Source organism: Muscardinus avellanarius, assembly GCF_963383645.1.
Source record: "Muscardinus avellanarius genome assembly, chromosome: 1".
Taxonomy (NCBI): domain Eukaryota; kingdom Metazoa; phylum Chordata; class Mammalia; order Rodentia; family Gliridae; genus Muscardinus; species Muscardinus avellanarius.
Genome location: NC_137786.1, coordinates 37,835,763 through 37,848,622, shown reverse-complemented (window position 1 = coordinate 37,848,622; position 12,860 = coordinate 37,835,763). Strand labels below are relative to the sequence as shown.

Genomic DNA, 12,860 nt, shown 5'->3' with positions numbered 1-12,860 from the left:
CATGACAGTCTTAAGATGCCTACGTAGACGAATGCAGAGAATCCTTCAGTTATCTGTCCTTACTCTCAGGGAAAAAACACCCTTTCTGGAAATGATAACCCTCCAGAGAGCTGAAGAGCCACCTTCAGTTTACATGTTGGAAGGCAATGCATGGCTGCATGGCGATCGGCACTGCCTTCGACAAGGAATGAGCACAAGTGAAGTCTTTTCTCAGGGCTGGTTCTAGTCCTGAAATCTATCTCACTGCCATGAAAAATAATCAAAGTGTGGTTTATTTAGCCTAAGAAATTTGTATCCTTGAGTTCAGCACACTCTTAAACACTTACCTCTAGCTGTAGTTTGATAATTTCATTTTGTTTTTCCTTTTCTTGAGTTTTTAATTTTGCATTTAATTCTGAAATTTCCATCTCTTTCTTCTCTAATAGTTTTTTGTGCTCTTCTTCATTTAATTCAACTGAATAAAACAAAAATAAGTTAATTAACTTAGCATTTAAAATATTACATGCTGTATCTTAAGTATCCTTTTTTCTTACAAGGCTTGTTCTAGAATTATATTGGCACAATATGATTATACATCATGGTGAGATTCAAAGTGATACATTTATATATGCACTCAACATCACTTGCTATGATGCCCTTCCCTCTCCTCCCCAAACATGCTAGTGAGGTTGACAATGATACATTCATATATACACACACATTATTTTGTCTGTTTCCTTCCTCATACTACCTCTTCTCTCCCCTCTTCTCTACCCTTTTCCACTTCCCTACTTATTTTTTTTCCTAATTTTCATAAGGTCCCCTTTATTTCCTATTTTCTTTTTAGCTTCCACATACCAGAGAATACATGTAATCTTTGATTTTCTGAGTCTGGCTGATTTCTCTTAGAATTAGTCAGAATTGTATTAATACAATAAAATACTTAAGGCAGCTGACTATAAAAATAAATTCTTTTTAGCTCAAAGGCTTGGAGGTTCAAAGTCCAAGATCATGTGGCCCCACTGGTTTGGCCACTAGTGAGGGTAGAAGACAGTGGCACATAGCAGAGGCACATGTAAGAGCACGTAGTAGCATCCTGGACAGGAGTGAAGAGTAGGAGGGGTAAGGCTTGATTTTTTTCTTTTTTTTCTTCTTCTTTAAAAATAACCTCTTCATGGTAACTCCAGGGGTTGCTCAAGAACTACCAAGGGATTGAACACAAACTACCTCACACCTTCAATGAACTAAGGATCTCCTACTAGGCTTAACTTCCCAACAGTGTGACTGTGGGGTCCAAGCCTATAAACATAATAGAATTTTGTGGGATACAAACCATGTACAAACTGTAGCAGTGCCCAATAAGCAATCATCATGCTTTTTTCAGTTACCAAATCTTAACTGAATTTTGGATCTAGAATTCATTGGCCAAACACAAGATCAAGTCCCTAGAAGGAAGCACATTAACTCCTCTTTTAGATGTATTCTCATGAAAAGAAGTCTATAGGAACCCATGAAGAGTTGCTTCCTGAACCCATATGGAGAAGTAAATCCATGTAATAAAGGGAGGGCACTTTGTTGTGGCCATGAAAATACATCTTTCAAATCTGCAACTTCAGAGAACAAAATTGGCTCACTATTTTCATGATCAGGCTTATGCTGAAGTCATGCATCCCAAGAGCTGCTTCTAGTATGCCAAGATTACTCTTGAGAGTTACAGCACATTTTTTAAATTGTTGCATTGTATTCATACATTTTTTTTGTGGTACTGGGGTTCCTGGAAACCCTTCTACCTCCAGGCTACACTCCCAAATCCAGTTTATATATATATATTTTTATTTGGAAACCTAAGCCAGCGAGGCTGGCTTCAAACCTGCGCAATCCTCCTGTCTCCGCCTCCCAAGCGTGGGGATTACAAGCGTGCGCCACCATGCCTGGCTGTATTTATACATCTTAATGGGGTGTGGAATGGTAAAGAAATACATGCACACGTCATTCCTTTAGTTCTTCCCTATTTCCCACCCCATTCCTACTCTCCTCCTTCTCATGTTCAGCTTAGTGATTGACTTTGATGTTTGTGAATGTATATCATGTACATTAGGAAATTTCCCTCATTCTCTTCAGGTCACCTTATTTGCTCTTCTATGGCTTTTCTTCTTTGTCTACAGTTTCTCCTATAATTTTCTCCCTAGCTTTCACATATTAGGGAGAGCAGCTGATTTTCTACTTTTGTGACTGACTAATCCCACTTAACCTAATGTTTTCCAGTTCCGTCCATTTTCCTGTAAATGACTTAATTGTGTTCTTCTTTATGGCTGAGTAAAATTCCATTGTGTATATATCTCATAGTTTTGTAATCCATTCATCTGTTGATGGACATCTTGGCTGCTTCAAGTTTGGCAATTATGAGTTGCACAGCTATGAACACAGATATACATGCATTATTTTGGTAGTTTGGTTTCCATTCTTTTGGGTAGATACCCAGAAGTGGTTTTCTAAAGTGGTTTTCTTTAGTTTTCTAAAGTGGTTGCACTAATTTGAAACCCCACCAACAATGTATAGAGTTCCAACTTCTCCACACCCTCACCAGCATTTGTTGTGTTTTGAATGATTGCCATTATTGTTAGGTGAAATTTCAGGGTAGTTTTGATTTGCACCTCTCTGATTGCTAATGATGTTGAACATTTTTCATACATTTATTGGCCATTTGAATTTGTTCTTTTTGAAGTGTCTAGTCCACTTGCCCATATTTTGATTGGGTTATTTGCTTTCTTAGTGGTGAGTTTCTTGAGTTCTCTATACATTCTAGATTTTAGTCCTGTATCAGAGAAATAGTTGGCAAAATTTTCTCCCAATCTGTTGGGTCTCTGTTGAGGTTCTTGACAGTTTTCTTTGCTGTAGCTTTTTAGTTTTAATGCAATCATATATACTGATCATCCTTTTAATTTCTTGTGCATTTGGTATCATTTTGATAAAGTTTTTACCTGTGACTATGTGTTGAAATGTTGGACCTATGCCCTCTTCAAGGAGCTGCAAGTTCTCTGATCTGATTTCCAAGTCTTTGGTCCATCTTAAATTGACTCTTGTACAGGGTGAGAAAGTCAGGTTTATATTTATTTATTTATTTATTTGCATATGGCTAACCACTTTTGCCAACACCATTTGTTGAAGAGGTTCTTTTATCCAGCATAAGTTTTTGGTCCCTGTGTCAAAAATCAATTGGTTATAAGTGTGCAGATTTGTTTCTGAGTCTTCTATTCTGCTCCATTGGTTTATGTGTCTATTTTTGTGCCAATATTATGCTGTTTTTATTACTATGGCTTTGTAGTATAGTTTGAAGTCAGGTATTGTGATGCCTCCTGCAAGGTTCTTGTTGCTGAGAATTACTTTGGCTGGTTTTTTTTTTTTTGTTATTCCAAGTAAATTTAAGAACTGATTTTTATCTATGTCTGTGAAGAATGACCTTGGTAATTTAATAGGTACTGCTTGAATCTGTAGATCTCTTTTGAAAGAATGTCCATTTTGATGATATTTATTCTGCTTATCCAAGAGCATGGAAGATCTTTCCATCTCCTAAGGCTTTCTTCAATTTCTTTTTTCAGTAATTTTTTAATATTTTTTTTTTGGTAGAGGTCTTTTACCTCCTTGGTTAGGTTTATTTCTAAGTATTTTATTTTTTGTGGGATATCCTGAGTGGAAGTGTTTTCTGGATTTATGGTTGGTATACAGGAAAGCTTCTGATTTTTTAAGATTGATTTTGTATTCAGATACTTTGTGAATTTGTTGATCAATTCTATAAATTATTCGTTTGAGTTTGTAAGGTCTTCTAAGTATAGTATCATGTCATCTGCAAAGAGGGATAGTTTTAGTTCTTCTTTTCCTATTTGTACTCTTTAGATTTCCTTCTCTTTCCTTATTTCTCTGACTACAGTCTCAAGTACTATTAAAAATAAGAAGTAGTGATAATGAGCATCCTTTTCTTGTTCCTGATTTTAGGGGTATTGTAGTGTTCCTCCATTTAATATGGTGTTAGCTGTGGGTCTATTGTATATTGCCTTTATGATGATAATGTATGCTCCTTCTATTCTGATTCTTTGCATTGCTTTTTGCATAAATGGGTGTTGGATTTTTTTAAATGCTTTTTCAGTGCCTATTGAAATGATCATGTGGTTTTTGTCTTTGGTTCTGTTTATGTAATGAATTACATGAATTGTTTTTTGTGTGTTGAATCAGCCTTGCATCCCTGGGAGTAACTCTATTTGGTCATGGTGTATGATTTTTTTTATGTAGTTTTGAATGTGTGTTGCTAGTATTTTGTTTAGCAGTTTTGCATCTAAGTTCATCAACAATATAGGCCTATATGATTTTCTTTTCTTGAGCTGTCTTTACTTGGTTTTGGTATTAATGTGATGTTGGCTTCCTAGAATATACCTGGTAAAGCCCTGTTTCTATTTCATGACATATGTTGAGGAGTGTTGGAAATTAGCTTATCTATAAAGGCTTTATAGAACTTACTTCGGAAACCATCTGACCTTGGGCTTTTGTTTGATGGTAGGCTTTTTATTGCTGCTTCAATCTTTGATTGCTATTGGTCAGTTTAAATTTTATATGTCTTCTTGGTTCATTTTAGGAAGGCTTAGAAAATTATCAATTTCTTCTAAGTTTTCCATTTTGTTGGATTATAGTTTTTCAAAGTAGTTTATGATAATCTTCTGGATTTCCATGATGTCAGTGACCATCTTTTTCAGCTCTTATTTTAGTTAGTCTGGATTGATTCTCTTTTTGGTTAGGCTGGCTAGTGGTTATCTATCTTGTTTATTTTTTCAAGAAATTAGCTTTTGGTTTTATTGGTTTTCTGTATTGTTTTTATTCTTTACTTCATTGTTTTCTGCTCTGATTTTAATAATTTCCTGTCTTCTACTGGCTTTGGAGTTACATCTTCCTGTTTTTCAAGGGCTTTGAGGTGAATCATTAGGTTATTTATTTGGTAATTTTATGTTCTAATTATGTGGGCACTAAATGCTATGAATTTCCTTATATTACTGCCTTTAATGTGTTTCAGAGGTTTTGATATATTGTGTCTCTATTTTTGTTTCTAGAAATTTCTTAATTTCACCCTTTACTTCTTCTATGATCCCTTCTTCATTCAGCAGTATAATGTTCAGTCTTCATGTGTTTATGTGGTTACTCTGAGTCTTATTATAGTTGATTTCTACTTTCATTCCATTGTGGTCTGAAAAGATGCAGGGGAGTATGTCACAATTTTTAGTTTTAATTTGCTAGTGCTCACTCTGTAGCCCAGGATGTGGTTTATTTTAGAAGAAATGTCCATGAGAAGCTGAGAAAAATGTGAACTCTGCTATAGTTGGGTGGAATATTCTCTATACGTCTAATAGATGCAATTGATTTATGGTGTTCTTTAAGTCTGAGGCATTTTTATTGACCTTTTGTCCAGAATATCAGTCCAGAGGTGTTAGAGGAGTGTTGATGTCTCCCAGTATTATTGTATTGGGATTTTTTTTTTTTTTTTTTTTTTTTTTTTTTTTTTTTTTTGGTGGTGCTGGGGTTCCTGGAAGCCCTTCTATCTCCAGGCTACACTCCCAGACCTATTTTTACATTTTCATTTGGAAACAGGGTCTCCTAAGCCAGCACGCGGGGCTGGTTTTGAACCTGTGTGATCTTCCTGTCTCTGCCTCCCAAGCGCGGGGATTACAAGCGTGCGCCACCATGCCCGGCTGTATTGGGATTTTTGTGTGACTTAATGTTACAAAGAGTTTGTTTTATGAAAGTGGCTATACCTTGCTACTGCATCTTTTGCATATCTTGAGAAAGCTCGATCAGGGGATCCGCAATGGCGTAGATCCCCCATGAAGAATGTCTAGCATTCCTTTCTTCAAAAAATTATTTTAGGATTATTTGGATTAATACGTATAATTGGAATTTTATGTACAAACATTATAACTAAAACTGATGGGCAGCGGCTTGTGAGAGACTCAGGCAGCAAAGATTTTTTCCCAAAGATAAAGTTATTGGGCCAAACAATAAGTTCAAACTGACCTTAGTTAGAGCCACTGTATAAAATTAAGTTTGAATCAGCCTTGTGAAGTGAGACAAAACATACTATAATTATTTAAATGTCTGGCACCCTTTATAGAAAATAATAACTTTTACTGTCCTTGGCAATCCTGCTTGCATGGCTATGCCCTTGTTTTTCTGCCAAAAAATAAAGTATAAAAATTATAACAAATTCTGAATAAAATGGAGAAAGATTGATCTCGTGTGGCATTCTTCTCTCATCAGCCGCAGTTTCCCCCTCGTCAACACACGAACCCCGACTCTGCTAGGGCTGGACCCTGGCAATACCTATTTTGGGGGCATAAATGGTCACTATCATTATTTCCTCTTGCTGGATTGTTCCTTTTATGAGTAAAAAATGACCTGCCTTGTTTCTTCTGATAAGCTTGGGCTTGAAGTCTAATTTGCCTGATATCATGGTCTATTCCAGTTTGTCTTCGAGTTCTGTTGGCATGGGTTACCTTGCTTCAGCCCTTCACCTTTTGTTTGTGACTATCTTTACTTGTAATGTGTTTCTTGCAGGCAGCATATAGATTCTGTTTTTTAATTCATTTTGCCACCTTATGTCTTTTTATTGGGGAGTTGAAACCATTTATATTCAGCATGATTATTAAGAGATTATTTTTTAATTCCTAACATTTTGGGTTTTAACTTCTGTTTGAGGTAGTGTTTGTTCTTCTTAGTTATTTGTTTGATAGATATTATTGCTTCTCTGTTTCTGGCATTTATTATGTATTTCTTCCTTGTATTTAATCTATTCGAGTATTTTCTTTAGTTGGTTTGGAAGACAAATTCTTTTAGCTTCTGTTTGTCATGGAAAATTTTTATTACTCCATCAAATTTGAGAGGTAGTTTTGTTGAGTAGAAAATTTTGGCTGCAAGTTGTTTTCTTTCTGAGTTTGGAATATGTTGCTCCTGGCCCTCCTGGCTTTCATGACTTGGTTTGGGAAGTCTGGAGTGATTCTAATTGGCTTGCCTCAGACAGTCACTTGGTCTTTTGTTTTTGTTGCCTTTAGTCAGTTTGACTATTATATGGTGTGTTGAAGCTTTTATCTGATTCCCTTGTCTAAAGGAATTCTATAAGTTTCCTGTACCTGTGTATTGACCTTTTTTTTTCTTCCTGTTTGGCAATTTTCTGGTATTACTTCTTTGAAAAAATTATTGATCCCTTTGTTTATACCTTCTGTTCCCTCTTCTGTGCCTATTATTCTTAGCTCAGCTCTTTTAAGATGGGCACATATCTCTTTAATGTACAATTTATGCTGTCAAATATTTTTTTTTAAATTATATACTATACATTCATTTTTGGAGTAGTCATCTTCCAAGATTGAGATTCTAATTTACATGTGGTCTAATCTACTTTTTATAGTTTGTACTGATGCCTTCATTTCAATGATTATATTCTTCACTTCCTTCAGAGCTTTTTTTTTTATTCCTGTTCAGGGTGTCAGATTCTTTTTTTATTTGTCCCTTTATTTCTTTTAGGTTCTCTTTAAATTCATTTTGGAAATCCTGTATCATTTCTACTACTGCTGTTCTGTTTTGTCCTTCTGGTGATCTCTGCAATTCTGTGTTGTTGGGTTCTGTTATTGTGGGGTTGTGAGAGGTCATTGCTTACTTGCTATTTTTCCTTCTCGTGATTTCAAGTTTCTTAAGTGTGTATCTTTGTTGCTTTTATAGTTTTCTCTCGCTCTGTAGGTGTCAGCTGGTATATACAAGGGCAACCGGTGTTGTATTCAATGGTGAAGCTTGAGTGAGAAGGAAGATGAAGTAGTAAATGCAAGAATAGGATAAAGTAGCAGATTAGACTGAATAGAGTGAGAGTTTGAGTTTGGTAAGGTATAGTAGAGATTATAGATAGTGAATATGTAGTAAGATTCTAGTAACCAATGTAGAGTATTTAGTATAGTGATACAAGTATATTTACTATAAGACAAGGAAAAGAAAGAAATGAAAAAAAGAAAAGGGACAGAGAAAAGAGAGCAGATATAAATGAAGGAAGAAGTTTGTAAAAGGGTTGGGGATGAGAGAAAACCAATAAGCACAGATACACACACACACAGAAAATAGAAAACAACAACAACAACAAAGGAACAACAAAATAAAAACCTACAAAAATATAAATACTGAACAGACTTGGCCTCTTCAGTCCTCCAGAATTTGCATGGATTCTTTAAGCCATTAATGTTCATATTTTATAATAGGTTCTTGATTATGTTTCAAGCATTCTCATTTGCTCTGTAACCGATAGTAAATATGTCAGTTTATAGCCCTGGTTTTTGGTCCCCTTCAATGATTTGGATCCTGGCCTGGTGCCTCTCTCTGTGTAGGCACATAGTGGCACTGGCACCTTTCCTGCTGCAAGCCTGGGTCTCTAAGCTTTCAAAAAGGGCCTGTCACTGAGACTTTCTCAGTCTATGCAGGCAGCCAGTATCACTGGGGCTAGATGTAGTGTTAAGCACAGATTTCCACGGACTCTAAGCCTGCATTTCTCCCTGGCTTTCTAGGTGGCCAGTGCCTCTGAGACTAGACCCAGTATATACAGAATAGTCCATGTTCTCCACAGATACAGCTGGATTGGTCTGACTTCTAGTTGGTCACAAAGATCGGGTGGTCTGTGGAAATCTTCAGAGACCCCACTAGGGCTCTGTGTCTTGGGGACTATAGGCCTTTTTGCCTGATTGGCCCTTGGGTCTGACTGCTAATCTGTGCTTCTGATGTGTCTAATAGCAGACTCACCTCCGACCTTTATCAGGGTGAACTGCAAGGTCTCAGACCTTGCAAGCCAATAGCTTGCTGTGTGAGTCACTGCAGTCATGCTGGGTGGCTCCCTTGGGGATGACTGGCTCACTTATAGTGTTGTTGAGCACCACCCTGGATATGTGGAAGACCCATTTAGCTCGGCCACAACTGTTGTAGGTTTTAGCTGGGGTCTGGCAGGAGGAGCTGACCTTTTACAATTTTTTTTTTTCTTGGTGGTACTGGGATTCCTAGAAACCCTTCTACCTCTGGGCTACACTCCCAGACCTATTTTTATACTTTTCATTTGGAAACAGATTCTTTTAAGCCAGCGCACCTGGCTTCGAACCTATGAGATCCTCCTGTCTCTGCCTCCCAAATGTGGGGATTACAAGCGTGTGCCACCATGGCCGGCAACCTTTTACAATTTTGATGAGCTGCACCTGCTTACTTTGATTCAAGTCTCTGTTTTTTGCTGGGGGAGTCTCTGGAGGCTGCAGTGCTGGCAGTCCCATTGTGATTAGGTAAGATAGTGCCACATTGGCCCCCATGGCTGTAGCCGTTGGGGGTGGGTGGAGTACTTTTTTTTCCTCTTTGTTCTGCCTTCTAGCTTTGTTTCTGACACCTTTCAATTATCAGTAATCTGTTCAAATTTATGCTGGTCTCTTTCTCTTGTCATGATGCTGTTTTCATGGCAAAAGAGATCGAGTGTTAGCAGGACTGATATGTGCTGATTCCCTAGGTCGCCATCTTTCAAGTTGCAGCATCTGATGAGCAACTTTGGCTCAACTTTGCAGAAACTTTCTTAAAAATGTGTAACAGTTAAAGACTTTGTACCTGAGATTCCTTCCTTTCTTCTCCTCTGCACAGATGTTAAATCTCTATCATAGACTGACAGCTCACCTAGGCTCTTCAGTTCTCTCCCCAGTTGCCCTCACAAAAGTTTCCACAAGAGATCTCCTGAATGTCTAATCTTTTTGTAGCATCTGCTTCTCAGAAGGTCCAAATTATCTTAGTGCATCTTCAACTTTAAAATAAATTGCGAAATGATTTTTTTTAAAGTGGCTATCTACTTTGTAGTCTCATCAACAGTGCATGAGCTTTCCAGTTTCTCTATATTCTCATCACCATTTGGCATTGATAGCTTTTTTTTAAATTTTTATTTTTGGAACCCCCAGGTACTGGGGTTCCTGAAAACCCTTTTACCTCCAGGCTACACTCTAGACCTATTTTATATTTTTATTTGGAAACAGGGTCTCTTAAGCTAGCGAGGCTGGCTTTGAAACTGCGTGATCCTCCTGTCTCCGCCTCCCAAGCACGGGGATTACAAGCGTGCACCACCACTCCTGGCTGGCATTGCTAGCTTTTAAGATTTTAGCTCTTCTAAAAGGTTTAAGGTATAAGGTATAATTTGTTCAAATATTTTAGCTGTTCTATAAAGAATAAGGTGGTATCTCTTCATGGTTGTAATTTTCTTTTCCTTCCAAATTACTTTGAATAGTTCTCATGTGTTTATTTTCCATTTGTGCAATTTTGGAGTAGAATTTGTTCAAATATTTTGCCCATTTCCTTACTGAATTGTTTGAATACACAGTATATTGTTAGAGTTCTTTATATATTTTGGATGTCATTTAACAGACATGCATTTGCAAGTATTTCTCTCAGTCTATGGCTAGTCTTTTCAATTTCTTAACAGTGTTGAAGAATAAAACCTAATATTTAAAAAATAATTTTACTGGTGCATTGTAATTAAACATCATAGTGAGAGTCAGTGTGAAGCAAACATACATGTACACATCACTTGGTGTATTTCCTTCTATACCTCACTCCTCTTCCATTCAGTCTCAATACATGTTAGTGAGATTAGTAGTGATACATTCATGTATATATGGGCATACTATTTGAATTATTTTCTTCCTTAATCCTTGTTTTTCATTTCCCCACTTCCCTCTCCCAATCCTCTTTTACTACTCTACTGTTTTTTTCTTCATCTGACTGAAGTCCTATTTATTTCCTATTTTTATTCTAGAGTCCACATATAAAAGAAAACACAATCCTTGACTTTTTGAGACTAGATGATCTCAATTAGCATAATATTATCTAGTTGCATTCATTTTCCTGCAAATGAAATAATTTTGTTCTTTATGGCTGAGCAAAATTCCATTGGGTGTATATGTCACCCCCCCCCCCCCCCCCCCGTGATACCGGGATTTTGTTTATTTATTTATTTTTTTTTTGTGGTACTTGGGATTAAACCCAGGGTCATTCTACATTTGATCCACACTGCAGCCCTATTTTTTAAATTATTTATTTTGAAACAGGGTCTCACTGAATTGCAAAGGGCCTCACTAAGTAGCTGAGGCTGTCCTCGAACCGTGATCCTCCTGTCTCAGCCTCCCAAATGCTGGGATTACAAGCATGTGCCACCATGCCTGGCCAAGAAGATTTTTAATAAGTATATTAAACCAATTAACCCTCAGCAGAAGCTACAGAAACCTGTTTTACTGAAGATTATATTAGTGAAATTATATTCAATATGCTAAGCACATAAATGTTATTAATTATATATTTTATACTAATTATATAAAACTGCTATTTCCCATTAGATAATATTAAGTACAAACATTACATACTATATTTATATCACATAAATGTGTAGAAGAAAATTAAAGATAAATTAAAGTGCATCAAGGTAGTATTCACTTAAGAATAATGGATATTTAGTACAATTCACAATAGCCAATTAATGAAACCAAGCTAGGTGTCCATCAACAGATGAGTGGGTTACAAAATTATGGGATTATACATAATGGAATTATACTCAGCAATAAAGAAGAGCAACATTATGTTATTTTCAGGAAAATGGAAAGATCTGGACAATATAATTCTAAGTGAGATTAGCCAATCATAGTCATATGTTTTCTCTCATATGTGGAAGCTAGGGAATATTCAGGATACAAGAGGGACTTCAGATAAAGGAGAAGAAACCCCAGTGAAGTAATGGAAGGGATCTAGAAGACAGGGACAGGAAAAATCAATGAATGAAGCACTTTTACTGAAGTTATATACCTATGTGAAATTACCAGTGCCAATCTCAATATCAGGTATGGGGAAGGAGAGGATATAAGGAATGAATGGGGATAGAGCCAGGGGAAACTCACTAAGTACGGTGTACATGTATGTCCCTATCACTCTGAATTAGATTAGGATATGAGACTATAATGTACAAATAAAAGTATATTAAAAAGAATAATGGCTATTACTCAAAATTATGCATACCTTTAATTTATGTATTAGAATTCATTAAATTAAAAATAAGAAAAGTTACCTTTTTTCTGCATATCTTTGTAAAGTTTGTTTATTTCTACCTTATGTTCCTCCTCTTTGATTTTCATTTCATTTAGAAATTTGGCAATATTATTCTTATATTCCTAGGAATTAAAATACATATTCATTTTTCAAACTAAATATTTATATATAAATTTTGATTAATTACAAAGGTAAACTGCTGTAATGTTAATTTTTTATATGGACTTATAATAAAGGGGAAAATGTTGCCCACTATTTAAATAGTTACTTTTGAGAAAGACCAATTTATATTTTATTTTTTATTTATTTCTTTTTATATTTATTTATATATTTATTTCAATTTATATATATATTTATTTCAATTTATATTTTATTTCTTTTCTTAATTTTTAGTTTTTTAATTGACAAAATTATATACAGTTATAGGGTACAACCTATTGTTTTGATATATGTATTTATGGTGGAATGACAAAATCAAGCTAATTAACATATCCATTACTTCATATACTTTTTTGGTGGTAAGAGCAATTTAAAACTTACTCTGCAGCCGGGCGTGGTGGTGCATGCTTGTAATCCCAGCATTCGGGAGGCTGAGACTGGAGGATCGTGGTTCGCAGACAGCCTCAGCTACTTAGTGAGGCCCTCTGCAACTCAGTGAGACCTGGTTTCAAAATAAAGAATAAAAAATAGGGCAGAGGCTGGAGCTCGGAGGTCTAATGCCCCTGGGTTCCACCCCCAGACCCGCAAAAGCAAACAAACAA

The 12,860-nt window shown here is 36.1% G+C and overlaps 1 protein-coding gene across 1 annotated transcript in view; it reads right to left on the bottom strand.

The window, feature by feature from the left end:
- The window catches only part of CCDC152 (coiled-coil domain containing 152), a gene marked incomplete at both ends in the record, with an annotated part of 30,866 nt that overhangs the window by 1,644 nt on the left and 16,362 nt on the right, over nt 1-12,860 (bottom strand). Inside the window, 2 exons of the mRNA XM_080701221.1 lie at nt 327-454; nt 12,119-12,221. Coding sequence (XP_080557347.1) covers nt 327-454; nt 12,119-12,221 — 231 coding nt within the window. The remainder of the gene's footprint in view (nt 1-326; nt 455-12,118; nt 12,222-12,860) is intronic.